The sequence below is a fragment of the Hirundo rustica genome, chromosome 19, assembly GCF_015227805.2.
Source record: "Hirundo rustica isolate bHirRus1 chromosome 19, bHirRus1.pri.v3, whole genome shotgun sequence".
Taxonomy (NCBI): domain Eukaryota; kingdom Metazoa; phylum Chordata; class Aves; order Passeriformes; family Hirundinidae; genus Hirundo; species Hirundo rustica.
The window spans coordinates 6344076-6358811 of NC_053468.1; the positions used below are offsets into that span (position 1 = coordinate 6344076).

General features: G+C 44.7%; 1 protein-coding gene across 5 annotated transcripts in view; it reads right to left on the minus strand.

Annotated features, from left to right (window-relative positions):
- The window catches only part of CUX1 (cut like homeobox 1), a 267048-nt gene that overhangs the window by 128125 nt on the left and 124187 nt on the right, over nucleotides 1-14736 (minus strand). For all 5 annotated transcript variants that reach the window (XM_040082722.2, XM_040082720.2, XM_040082718.2 and 2 more), the window contains exons 5-8: nucleotides 8252-8389; nucleotides 4815-4938; nucleotides 2778-2854; nucleotides 1973-2039 (exon numbers count right to left, since the gene is read on the minus strand). In XM_040082722.2, coding sequence (XP_039938656.1) covers nucleotides 1973-2039; nucleotides 2778-2854; nucleotides 4815-4938; nucleotides 8252-8389 — 406 coding nt within the window. The remainder of the gene's footprint in view (nucleotides 1-1972; nucleotides 2040-2777; nucleotides 2855-4814; nucleotides 4939-8251; nucleotides 8390-14736) is intronic.

A 14736-nucleotide genomic window follows, 5' to 3' on the forward strand; every position in this document is an offset into this window, starting at 1 on the left:
AATCACATGTTTTTAAAACATAAAATTAAAATTGGCAATACAAGTAGCTTTTCAGACTTAGATCAAAAGAGGGCTTCTTTTAAGAAAAGAATCAAACTGTCTTTCACCCTTTTTATTGGTGTTTTTTCAGCCTTTCTCCCAGCTTTTACAATTAAAATAGATGACTCAATTTCACTGTCTACATTCAGTTCCCTTTTCATGTTCTTCTAGATTTCCATATTGCAAAATTTGGGCTACAAAAGCTACAGACGACCGTTGTTATGCAAGAACTATTCCTGCCATAAATATCCAAAACAATGATAAAATATTTCTGCTGTTATTAGGACCTACAAGTTTGTTTTCACAGTACATTAGTCTGGGAGATAAAGTACAAGCTAAATGTCTGCTTCAGGATTCAGCTCCATGACCACTATATTCCAGACCCAGTCTCCATAAAAATTCTGCTACAGAACACAATAAACTTCTTGTTACTGCAGATGCTACTAATTTTATGCAATTCTATGTAAATTAGGTAACAGTCATTCACAAGATGATTTTAAAAAATAAGTATTTCTGCGCGAATCTCCCCGAAAGAGTGAGATCAGAAATGCAAACAAATATTGCAGAGAACAGATTCTGCTCAGTGTAAGATAAATTGCAGGACTTAGGGAAACAGTATTAAAAAAATGAAGCACTCTGCAAATAAACACATTAAAAAGGGTGAGGGGTTATTAGGTTCAATGCCTACAATCACTGATCTCTGCCTGCTCTCCCAGAAGAGAGTGCAAGATTAAATAACAGCAACAATATCAATTATGTGCAGGCAAAAACAAAGCCAATCTGCAGGAATTTAAGGCTCCATCTGAACCAGCTTTTGTTTACATCCCTTAGAGAGGGATGAATCAATGAGGGAACAGAAATACTTTTGATCCTCTTGCATGGAACTCATCCTACGTGGAGCTCAAAGGAAACTGAGCTTCCAGAGCCAGACCAAAATTCACCTGAAAGATTATCCTGAAGGACATAAAAGGTGTTTAAACTCCAAGTGCTGACTGTTAAAACTGCCATGGGCTGAATTTTGTGAGCTCCAGTTGAGTTCCCTACATCCTCAGCGGGGAATCAGATCCTCAACAGGCACAGAACCACGGGGTCAGATATTTAAAATTGGTGCCAGTTTGACTGGTTTTTAACCCTGGGCAGTGGGCACAGGGAGGTGACATTGAGTCCCAGCCCTTCCCCTGAGTGTCCCAGCCATCTGAAATGGCTGCTTCGCTCCCATCCTGTTTCCAGACACTGAAATGACTCTTTGTGCTTAATCCCGCTGATCATGAGAATTCCTTCTCATTATTAACTTTCCTTAAATATGAAGGGTTCAAAGGAAACCAGCAGCAGTCTGTCTCTTTTGTTGTTCCCTGCCCTGATGGTTAATAAAACCAGAGGATAATTGGAAACAGTAGCTATTAACCAGACAAGAATATATATTTTTATGACTACCTTCATGTTCCACTTGAAAACAAGGAAAAATCTGCCCAAAATGCTGCTCTCTGTAATTAGGGGTGAACCTGGCAGAGCAAGGACTACTACCCCAAAATCAGAAAGAAGCAGGGTGCCGAAGAGTCAAATAGAAACCCTTCACTAAGTGAAGCTTTGTTTTCACCGGGATGGGAAGATCACAATGAATACCTTATTTCTGAAACTGCCCTATTTCTAGATAAAATAAAGGAGATACACAGGCTAAGAGATACACAGATGAAACACCTGAGAGTGAAACCAGGAATGCAGCAGCGTGTGTGCCAGGAGACGTGTCTTGTTCGGGGGAAGAAAATATAAAAACTAATAATCTCTCCATAGGAGGCCAAATTATGGCCATGTTTTCCAAAAACTTGGAAGGCCTGAGCCTCCCTCATCTCATCTCTTTCCAACAGGCAGATGCAAAACAAAAAATCAGCAATACCCTGAAGGAAGACATAGAAAGAAAACAGGGAAATCTTACTTTGCAGTAGTTTCTTCATCATATTTTGTTTTCAGATCAAATAGTTCTGTCCTGGTTTTTTCCAAGGCTAAAAGGCATAAACATGAAGAATTACAGTACTGAAACAGCAGTATTCAGTCATAAATAAGGCTGTACATGTCCTGATGAAAAAAAAAAATAAAGCTCTACACCTCCTTTATCTTTCTACCTAGGTAAACTACTATGGTTTAGAGAAAACCACAGGGTTTTGACTTTTTTCACAATTTCTTACAGTATTTCTGTTACATTGCAAAAATTTTCACTTTTTGCTTAACCAAGCTAGACATTATTGCTTTCTTATTAAGCTGGCTATTCCAACTGCTTATTCCTTTGAAACACTTATTGCAGTAGCTCAGGGAATAAAATTTCTTCTGTTCCCATAGTAAACAAAGCCAAATGTGTCCAGGCCTGGAATTTCAAAGTGTGCAGAGATGAAAATTAATGACAAGTCATAGCAACAGGCAAGAAACGGGGCTCACACCGAACAGTACAGATATTTATCACAGTTTGGAAATGTGTGCAAGCAGAACACACATGGAGGGTGAGTTCCATGGCCTGCTGTAATTCCAGGGATGCTCTGATCCTGTGTGTGCTCTGTGATCCCTGCATTTGCCAATGACAGCTGCAACAGCAGCGTTTGCTCTGATTCACAAAGCTCATCTGAGCTCTGCTGGACCTCCCTGCACGCCAAGAGCTGCTTCACACCCAGTCCTGACACACCCAGCCATCCCTGCCCTCTCACCTCCCACCTGATCACCCGGACAAGGTCACAAAAGCCATGGCAAACCTGTTTGCAAAGCTTGAACTTTGTGTTCGGCTTCCTCCAGCTTCGAGGCTGTCGACATCTGGGTCTCCTGCAATTTTCTGCGGAGGGGAGAGGAGAGGTGAGAGCAGAGCTCGTGATCACGTCAAACAACTCATCTGTGCCTCGCAGATTTGGGGGATGGAGGGAAGAAACGTCTCAACTGGAACGAGACAACTGCCAACACCACACAGGCTCCGAGGTGCTTCCGTGGGACCCATGAGTGCTGTCACGTTGGGAGATGCTGTTCCTACTTTGTGGTCCCACTTATTAAAATTTTAGCAGTGTAGCCACCTCATAACATAAGCTGTGAACATTATAAAGAGTTGACTGCTATATAAATGACAACTTCAGTGGAAGGTTTTCTTGAGCATAATTTGTTTTGGAAATGTCACACACATTGAGAAAATTGTCACCAAGCACCCTCTGTTGTACAAAGTTAGTACAAGAAGAATGATACATTTCCACTTTAGTGTCATAATGAAGGAATTTGTTGCCATAACTGATAGAGTGAATAGATGCAGCAGCTGTTTCATCAGAGCTGTAATGGGTGCCAAATGCAGCAGTATTATTAGCTACTCTTTAAGAAAACACACATATTTCAAAACAAATCTCACAGCGATATTTTCTATAGAACACGAGCAAAACTTTAATATGCCCGCATTTCTTACGTCCACAGGCAACATTTTCTTGTTTGTGTCAGTTAAACTCATTTTTACATCATCTGGCCACGCAGCCACTGCGCTCCTTGCTAAGGGCCAGGCTGCAGGAGTTATAAAACTCATCTCTGAAAGGAGCTGCTCCAACATCTCCCAGGAGCCGTGCTTTTTACAACACTGCTTTTAGGATATTCTGCACATCTCAGAATTGTGAAATGGCTTATGAAACTACCAGCATCCTGCCTGCGCTCCATAGGGTGCACAAATTTCTTCCCCAACACTGCTGACCAGGTTAATAACTATTTATAGCGAGAACCATGCGTCAGTTCCCTTCATACTGAACCACACACTTTGAGACCTCAAAACCTCCCTCAGACACACTTTTATTTGCGTTCCACGACCTGCCATTTTGTTTTATTTTTAAGCACATTGAAATTGCAGCTGTTAAAACCACTGCTTACAAGCTGCTTATCAAAAAAGCAACCACAGGTCTTGATGAATTTAAAAAAAAAAGAAAAAGGCAAGCTTTGCATTCAGCAGTAGATTCTCCCCACTCAGCCTTGAATTTAAACAACCAATCCTCCAACTATAAAGAGCTCACGTGAACTGAAGGTTTTCCACGCTGTGTTGAACATATTATAGCTTCAGTGTTATTGCTCCATGGGAGAAATAAATTCTCAAGGCAGGGAATGCAGCCTGAAATAATTCCCTCTTTAGCCCCTTGGTTTTCTCCTGCCTGATTTATTTGCCCACCAACCTGAAGATTCAAACCCTCCCTCTCATTCGCAAAAGATCAGAAACGCATCCAAAATGTTTTTTTAAAAATCCATAGTAAATAATGAAAATAAAGAAAACCCTCCTTAATTCTGGCATGTAGGAAGATGCAAACCTTCCCAGGACAATTCAGGAAGACATCCTGTGTCTCACCATTCCCAGGGGAGCAGGGATGGAGCATCCCTGGCCCAGGCTGTGGGTGCAGTGCTCCATCTGCCCCAGCCCAGGGCTGCAAAGCCTGGGACACACAAGGAATTGCCCTGGCTGATGGAGACAGATTGGTGCCACGGAGGACAGGACAGCCAGGGAGGAATAAAAGCAGGTTTGCACCCTCCTGAACAGGACAGCCCCCCACCACACCAGGGAGAAGAGACAATCTGTCCTCGTTTCACTTCCACACTCACTCTCCCGATGGTTTTCCTGGGCAAAGCTGAGTGTCAAATGATTCCGTGTCAAACGCGTAACTCGCCGGAATCACTCAATGGATGAGCTGTCTCCAGCCACCAGCCCTGGCTGGGAAGGCTGAACAGAAAAATCCCTCTCTCCTCCTCGCCAGCACCCAGACACACACACAGACACACTCACTCACCTCTCCTTCTCCGCAAAATCATTTTGTAACTTCTGCTCCTTTTCAAGGGCTATGTTCTCCGCTTGATTCTTCAGGGTCTGTTCATATTCTCGGATTTTCTCCTTAAGTGCTTTTATTGTAACCTCTGCAGGAAAACAATAGGGGAGGAATGAGTTTACACAGCTCCACGTGGTTCCACAACACAAGGCTTGCTTTACCCTGTAGGCTCAGTGTGTTTTAAACTTTAGCTCTTCAACTCTGACACAAAATCAATGGATATGAGTCCCTTTGGAGACCTTTTACTCCCTAAATGTTAAATTGAACTTTAAGTGTTTAGGTTGAGAAGGATCAATGGAGTTTGCTGGAAAGCAGAGTGAAGAAGGTTCCTCTAACATGAATTTTTTTTAAAAAAAAGAAGGAAAAAAAAAATCAATTGTAAAATATAATATCACCTTATTGACTAGCCTAAAATTAGCTCAGTGCTGAGAGAAGATTAATAAAGTCCCAGTGTAGGTTTAAGTATGCATTTACACATAGGACACTTAATTCACCTGACTGTGCTCACGCTCCAAGAGGCAGTTCCACCATGGTTCATGCACAGATGCAATCTCACACTAATTGAACACATATCTGGGATACAGCTCTGTTCTGCTCCCAGCTGATGAGAGACCCAACATCCAGCTGCTGCATTAACAGCAGGCACTGGAGCTCTGCATGTCCCAGTTGCTGTCTCTGCCTCATCACCCACCCCAGGGTTTACGCACAAACATTGACTGTTTTAACTTTCTGAAGCACTTGCAGCCTTCCAGGGAATTTGCAGAACCCTTCTCTCAGATAAAGGAGCTCTCCTGCATTTCTCCACGCCCAGCAGTGGATGAGAGCAGATGCAGAAACCTGCAGAGCTCAGCTCATCATCTCCTTATGTGCTCTGATGTGTTCCTACGTGAAAGCCCTGTGATCCCACCCAAAGGGAAGGACTGAATCCTTACAGGGCTCAGAAGAGGAAAAGCGGGACATCCACCAGAGTATGCTCTGTAACAACAATGGAATTTGGAAAACTGGACTGCCAGAGGACCACAGCAGCAACACAGCTCAGAGTACTCACACCGGGATGCAGGGGGGGTTAAAGACATCAGCTCACTAACAGATACCATTAATAATGCTCGAGGAAAAAATTAAAAACTTTTAGATGTGAAAAGTTTCACATTCTGCAGAAACATCTTAGGAAAACAAACCCTAATATAAAAAATAAACCCTATGGGCTTGGGGGGGAAAAAACCCTCAATAATATCACACAAACTCACACATAATCCTTCAAAAATCCCAGTGCTGAGAGTTGAGCAGGGAGCTGTGAAGCAGACAGGAGGTAGCTTGTGACATGATCTGCTGTCTGGCCACTACCAAAGGCAGCCTGGGCCGCTGTGACCACAAAAAAGGGGGGAAGAGTGCTAAAAATGCTTGCCAGCAAAGCAGCTGCCTCTGCCTGAAGGAGCAGGATTTTGCTGGCTGTGCAGAAATCAGCTGAGGCTCATTACTGAGTAACAGGCCGTGAAAAGGACACGTCACTTCTTTTTTTTTTTTTTTCTTAAGCAAAGGGAAATTCTTCCCTGAGATCTGGGAAGTCATACAAATCCTGATCTCTTCCTGAATAAGCAAAGGATGCTGCTCCTGCGGGCAAAGGATGCTGCACTCCCTCCTGGGGACACCTCTGCTCCAGGTGTTTTCAGATATAAACCTGCAAAAGTACTCTGGTATATGCAGAAGCAGAGAGCAAAACAATCTCAGGGAAATGCAGCTAATTGCACCTTGACTAAGTTTCAATGTCTAATTTTAAAACAAAACAGAACTACGAAAACGAATGCAAGAAGTGCACAAATATGGGGGGGGAAAATGTAATAAAATCTGATTTTACCTTTAAGCACCTAACAACAGATGTGCTGGACAAGTACAGCTGAACCCTCTACATTGCTTGAAGCACCAAGTGCCTTCTTCAGTGCTCAGGTCAGCTACAGCTTGTCAGGCACTGCCATTTATACCAGTTTTGGAAGAAGTTCTTACAGGCACCGTAGAGCTCATACCAGCCCTCCAAACAAAGAGATTAACTGATCAAAGCACCCTCAGCTAACAAACAGCCTTTTCCCTGGATAGCTTATTAATCCCTGTTTGAAACTGAGAGTAAAACCACTGCACTGGAGTGAAAAACAACACAAAGGCTACAGCGGGGAAATGGGAAGGAAATTCCAGCACACCAGGGAAAATCAAAAATGTCAGTTCTGAGCGGTTTTAGCAAAAATCTCTACGAGTCAAGAGCTTTTCCACTTTGTGGGATGAACCCCCATGTCACGCTTGGATGTACTGGATGCACAGCCTCAGGAAAACTCTGCACAGTGAACTGCAATGATTGTACATTTCCAGCAAAAAATACAGTCTTGCTTAGAGCATTACAGTTCCAACATGACATCTCCTGCAGTCCAGCCCAAACCCTGGCATGCCCGATACCTGTCCTCTCCAGGGGTCACACCCTCTACGTTAAAACAAAATGTATTTCAAAATATGTAACTGAGTAGATGTTCCCTCAGCAAAAAAGGAGATTTAACAAAATCAACTTAGTTGTTAACGCACCTTTCAAATGTTACTTGGGTGCAACAGTTCCACAAGATAAAAAATAAACTAAAATCTCCATTTTTCCGAATGCCAAGACAATTTACCTTTCCACCATCCAGAACTGGGCATTAAAGATGGAAATGAAAAGTCCCATGGATGGGCAACTAAGTGCATGGCTGAGAAATTTTTTTTTTTTCCTGGTGCAGGAAACTGAATCACAAGAAAACTCAAGCAGTCTTGAAACCAACAGGCTTTAAATCTCATTGAGATTTTCATGTATTTTCATGTACTTTAGTCTCATTAAAACTTAAATAATTTAACAGTAATGGTTTGTATTTACATTGCTCTATGGATGGTCTCTAGAGTATAAATACAGTGCAAATGCTGAACGCATTCCAGTAGTACATTTAGATAAGGAAAAGCAGTACAGAAAAAGTTCCATTTTGTACAGAGTCATATGTGGGTACCAAATACTGAATTTTTGCGTTTGTGCAAGCTGCACATCCTGCAAGTACCAACACCCACGTTCAGCTTGATGTCAGTACCAGCACTGCCTCTCATAAAATGTCACAAATAACGTCAGTCAGGTGTAATTTTCACTGCTGAAGGCTACAGCCAAATAAGCAGAATAACAACTCCATCCTCTGACTTGGTGCTACAGTAAATGAAACTTTTAAGAAATCCAAAGGGTCTGCCCAAAGCCCATCTCCACGCACAAATACAGAAGTGGCTCTAACAGACTACTGCACTTTCTCTACTGAATTTCAATGCTGCTGTCACCTCTACCTTTAAGAAATAAAACTGAATTCAAATTTCAGTGCGCATTAAAAGCTGATAATACGCTCGCAACCTACCCTGATTTTTCACCTCGGCGAATTCTTTATTGTATTCCTCCAGAGTTTCCCTAAGTTTCTGGTTTTCTGTTTCAATATCGTGCATGCGTTGAACCTTCAGCTGAAGCTGCTGCCCTAAATCCAAGGCTGGAACCGGATCTGAAAAAGAAACAGTAAAATAAAATGCATCAGGAACACTTCTGTGACCCAAGCAGTTCAGAGCACAAGTGTCCTTTTTTCTCCATTTTGGAGCCAGCCGGAACCTTCTTTGAGTCATTAGACCTCTACATTCCTCACACTGCATATCCTGCAACTTCAAAAAACAAGGAATATTTCATTCTATGTTCCCTTTAAATACAGAGCCAGGCTGAGAGGGCTGGGGGTGTTCAGCCAGGAGAAGAAAAAGCTCTGGGGAGACCTTAGAGCCCTTCCAGTGCCTAAAAGGGGCTCCAAGAGAGCAGGAGAAGGACTTGGGACAAGGACCTGGAGTGACAGGACAGGGGGGAACGGCTTCCCACTGCCAGGGGGCTGGGAGAGATGGGATATTGGGAAAAAAATCTTGGCTGTGAGTGGGGAGGTCCCAGCACAACTTGCCCAGGTTGTAGCTGCCCCTGGATCCCTGGAAGTGTCCAAGGCCAGGTTGGACAGGGCTTAGAGCACCCTGGGATAGTGGAAGGTGTCCCATGGGCAGGGGGTGGAATGGGATGAGCTTTAAGGTCCCTTCCAACCCAAAGCATTCTTGAAATTTGGAGATGGCTTCTTCACCCTGGCACTAATCCCCAAGAGAGTGTTCCTGGGTGCAGACAGCCGTATAACAAAGGCATGTGAGAGTTTTAAGCTTCACATTTTTTATTGCAAAATGAGAATTTTTGGTAAAAAGCAATCAAACTGCACAGCTCACTGACAGCTACTGTCCCTCCCAGGCCTCTGCTTGTGCAGGAGTGAATTTCTGAAGCAAACTGTGCCCTCCTGCACAGCAGAGCTCAGACAGGTTCTGTGACCATGGAGGTCTGAGTGGTATTTTTCTAATTGACAGATCAATAATAATCAGAAACGTTGTGTGGATGCAATCAATCCCATGAACCTTGGGTTCGGATCTCTCTTTTTCTTACATTATTAATCAAATGTCCTCACAGTATTAATTCTCTGAGGTTCATCCCCTTCTGGTAAAGAGAGCTCTCAGCACACACCTGACATGTGCATGTGTGCTTTATTCTGGGACTTCTTCCCAGTCAGGATAGGAAAACTCCGGAGTGTGATGGACTTATAAAAGATTATTGAATATATTTCTGCTATGGGCGCCAGCATCTCTTGTGAAATGGCTGCAAAGATTTAGTCTCCTGTTGAGGAATGCTAAACACCAAACTCAGTGGATCAACAACAGTATATATTAGGGAGTTCACTTAATTTTCAACCACCACAGTCATTAATTTTTCAGACCACCCTCAGTTCCAGTCTCTGGAAACACATAATAAGTCTATTGTACCTCTGTTAACACATTAAGCACGAGCCTGTGTGTTTTTCAATATGCCAGCGTTGTTGCATAGTTTATAAAAGAATAGCACTGGGTTATGTTGAGCTCAGAGACAGAAGTAGCAGCCTGCTGCATTTTGTAACTCGGGTTCTTCAACAGCTTATGGCATTACCCTGTTCATAAAGACAAAATCTAGGTTGCTTGTCATCTGTTCTCTGTACATACATAGTTTATGACTACATAGCTTTTTCATTTATGCTTTTTAGGCCAAATACTTTTCGTTATTATTATCTGTATTAAAATATTTATAATAAATCAAACTTAAAATGTTATTGTGGCAGAGACTGGGGGGTACAGGTAAGGAATTAGAGAGCTGAAGTGGCAGCAGTAGCACGAGCTGAAGGCTCTGCAGTATTTATGGATGGTCCTGTTACGGTGTGGGCTGTCACAACATTCCCCTGCTCCCATGGAGGTCCCTGACCTTCCTCTGCAAGGAGCGTTTTGTCACACTCCTGCAGCTCAGCATCCCCCAAAGAGCCAGCCCGGGACATTTCATCTGCTGAGCACAAAGAAAAGCAGGATTGTCTCGCTCTGGACACGTCTTAAATTGTAACAGGAACCACAAATCCTATCGGGCCCGGGATCTTCAGCTTCAGCTGTGGGCATTTCTATGAAATAAAGTGCCACGATGAAAGAAACTGAACTTGACAAAATTGTGGGTTCACTTTTCCCCCCCCTCATTTTAACATGCCCGTTGTGAAAAGCTGGGACACGCATAAGAGGTATTTTGCTCCTAATACACAGGGCTTTTTATATTGAAATCAGTGAAGAATTAAAAGACAAAAATAACATGGGCATTATAAAGTGAATAATGATGAAACCTTTAGTCAAATTTGCAATCCCTGAGAAGCTTCATGTACAAAATGAAAATGCTTGCAATCTCATAATTATTCATCAGGACATGTATATTTAATTTAGCTCTATTAAAGGTTAATGTTCAAGTAGCAAAACAGTGGCAGAACAAACAAAATGTAGGGAAAAAAGAGTCTCTGTGCATTAAACTTCAAACTTCACTAGAGCCTACTTGAAGGACTAATGGCCTGCAGCCACCAAATACTGCTGGAGGACATGTTAAAAAACCCCACGGGTGAAGCACCTCTTAGACCTAATTTTTATAAACTGCATTAAAGAAAACTAATTGTTGTATGACAATAAAATGACCAACCAGGACACTTCAGGCAGAGAGAAAAATAATTTCTCATTGCAAGCTGCAACATGGTCTTTTAGCCTGAAACACCTAAAAACCTGATATTTCTGGAGTATTTATAATCACCAATTAACCTGAAACAAGTATAAACTTTACAGGCACAATGGCTCTTTTCCTACCTGAGTGGAGCGGATTAAAAATAAATAAAAATACTCTCCCTTTCCCAACACATGCATGCATGGAAAAGCATGCCTATTTATATTAACCAGGTTTGCAAAGTATGTTTCATGTCATTTAGCAGGAGGTCACTGAATTTTTAAACAAGCAATGGACCAAAACTTTCGATTCATTACACAAACAACAGGCATACACGGCTCAAAAAAAATCAACTGGGCCTGGCTTAGAGGCAGCGAAGGAAATGCCCTTTTTGTGATGTGTAAGAGAGAAAAATCACCTCGCCGAACACTGAAATATGGAAACCTCATCACACATTATTCCCTTGCTTTGAGTTTTCTCTTGTGAAATTCCAGAATCCCTGCTAGGCAGAAGATAAATTAAAAAATTGAGAAAATTAGTAAAAGGGATCTGAACATCCAGAACTCGAAGAAGCATTTTGCAAGCTCATTACTGCCCAAGAGTAGATTGAGATGTCTATTTTTACGCTAAATTTAGTGCATTTTTTTTCCTCTTGCTTCCTATTCCGCTGGTTTTTCCTAATCCACTTGTTGCACGCCATACCCACAGCAGAGCCCCCAGCATCCTGTGCTTGCAGGGAGCCCAGCACATCTGGATCCGATCCCTGACGAGGTTTCCTCCACGCTCCCACAGCAGAAACAGAAACTGCCGCGTTTCCAAGCCCGCAGAGCTCCGGGCACATCCCCTGCTCACTGCCGGGACGCACCTCACCGTCCCCTCGCAGAGGAGCTTCTGTCCCCACAGAGGAGGAGGATGGACATGCCCCAGTGGACACAGACATGAAAACAATTAATGGTGCAAACGTGATTTTTATAGCAGTTAATACTTCACATCAAACGAGCTGGTGCGAAGCAGCCACAGCAACACCTCTCAGGCTGTTCACACCACGCACGTGCCCTGACGATGAATCTTTTTACAACAGCAGGGCAAGGGAACCTTTTTTTTTTTTTCCCCCCCCCTTTTTTTCTTTTTCTTTCCCCCGGTGCTGTTTAGGTGTGTAAAGTACTGACTCTTCACAAACAATTTTAAAAGCAACACTGAGATTGATTTTGCCCGAACTACACGTTACATGAGGCAGCCCCTCACCATCCTGGGTGCAGATTTGAGTGTCACAACGTAAGGAAGATTTAAAGCACTTAGAGAGTGTCCAAAGGAGGGACACGCAGACGGTGAAGGGTCAGGAGGGGCTGTACAAGGAACAGCTGGAGGAGACTGAGGGGAGACTCCCTGGAGTCTGCAGCCCTGATCTCTGCTCTCTGTGACCAGGGACAGCAGGAGGGAACGGCTGGAGCTGTGCCAGGGGAGGTTTAGGTTGGGTATCCGGGAAAGGTTCCCCCAGAGGGTGCTGGGCACTGCCCAGGCTCCCAGGAAATGGGCACATCCCCAAGGCTGCCAGAGCTCCAGGAGCGTTTGAGTGGCATTGTTGGACTGATGATCCTCGTGGGCCCCTTCCAGCCCAGGACATTCCATGACTCTACAATCCAACCCCCACCTCACATCTCTCAGCCCAAACCCAGCCCCAATCCCTGAGACACCGAAAGGCCATCGATGACTGCCTGAATTCCCAAGTGAGTATTGTTGACGAGCCCCTCATCCTGCGAGCTGGAGGAAGGCACAGCTCTGTGCCAACAATCCCATCCCAGCGCTGTCGCAGGGTTGCTCTCCCCATCATTACGGCCAAAGTGACCACGGCTGTCCCCCTGCCCCTCGCCCGGTGACATCCCACTGCTGCCCGCCTTCCTTTTCGCCAGGGCACTCTGGGCTAATGTAATCATACGATTACATAATTAACCCAGCTGTCTCATTAAGAAAATCAACTGGAATTCAGGGCATAATTAGTCATACAGCAATTAGCATGCTGATGAGCAACTGATGAAAAGCTGTCTCGATATAGAGTATGCTGGGACCACCCTCGTTATTTAAGGAGAGGGGGGAAAAGCCCACCTCGGCTCATGGAAAAGGAGCTCCTGTGGGACGGGGAATGTTGAAAGTTTATCTTTAACCCTTCGGCCGTGGCCGTTGCTGCCGTGAGGGCTGAGGACCCCCGAGGCAACACCGAGGGGCTGATGGCGGGGTTTGCCAAACGGAGTGGAAAAACCGTGTCATTGTTTAAATGTACAATTTGCAGCGCGGGGGGCCAAATCACCCTCTCTCCCCATACATATTTATATAAATATATATATATATTTAACCCCAGGGCTGCGGAACGCAGCTCGGCGGGAGCAGTCCCGAGGAACGAGCCCCGACAGCCTCGCCGTGAGGGAGCACCGGGACCCCGGAGGAACCGCCCGGGGAACGGCCCGGAGCCCCGGAGGGAACGCAGGGACCCCCAAAGAGGCTGTCCAGATCCCCGGAGGTGCTGCCCGGACCCCCAAAGAGGCTGTCCGGAGCCCCGGAGTGACCGCCCGGACCCCAGAGGAGTCCCCGGGACCCCCGGCCGGCCCCGGCGGGGAGAGCGGCAAAGCCCGGCCTGGATCGCAGCGCGGGCGGATCGGGCGGCGGCCGCGGGTGCCGGTGCGGTGCCCGGAGGCTCCTCACACGCTTGTAAAAACACCACAAACGGGGTCTTTCCGTGCGGGGCGACTCCCACGGATGGGCCAGGGGCTGTACGAGAGCCCAGCGCTCCGCTCTGCCCTGCCCGAGGGTCGCTCTCGGCTTACTCGCAAAATACACTCAGAGAAATCACATAATCATAGAATGGTTTGGGTTGGAAGGGACCTTAAAAAGCTCGTCTCGTTCCACCCCCTGCCATGGGCAAGGACATTTTCCACTAGCTCAGGTTGTTCCAAGCCGTGTCCAGCCTGGCCTTGGACACCCACAGGGATCCAGCGGCAGCCACAGCTTCTGTGGGCACCCTGTGCCAGGGCCTCAACACCCTCACAGGGAACAATTCTTTCCTAATATCTAAATTAAACCTCTTCTCTCTTCCTCTGAATCCACTCCTTTGGTATCATAACATGGAGCCTCTTCCAAAACAAAGGACTTGCCTTTTAATAACCCCCCCTCCTCCCTCTTCATTTACAGGCCTGTAACACTGGAAACGATAAGAAAGCAAGTTATGAAACAGTGCCAGAACTACAGGGGCAATTAATAATTTATATCACTGGAAATGTGTTTCCTAAGGTTGGGATCTAAAAATAATTCAAGGAAGGCAAACGCGTCTCTTTCAACGCGACTGAATTTTCTGTTGCCCAAACCCCGCTGTAAGCAAAGCTCTCGGTGATCGCTCACCAGAAACGCCCACACGGAACGATAAGGGAGGGGAAAAAAAAAATAATAATCCTCCTAAAACACAACTTTACTAACGTGATTTAACTTTTTCAAAGAGCCAGGAGTGCGGCCCCGCTGTCACAATAGAAAGGTCACGAAGGAAAGGAAGTTTTTTTCCCCTTCCTAAATGCGACGCTGCTTTTTGCAGGGAGTGTTCCTGCTGGAGAATGATCCCTGGATTATAGACAGGGAGAAGCTCCACGAGCTTCTGATGCAGCAAGTGCTTTCGTGGGAGACTACATGTCTGAAAATAACCTGAAAATGTGTTTTAGAAAAAAAATAATAATTACATTGTAGCTTTTGAATATTCAAACACCTCGCAGCATACTTAATTAATTCATTAATTATTCCCCAGAAATT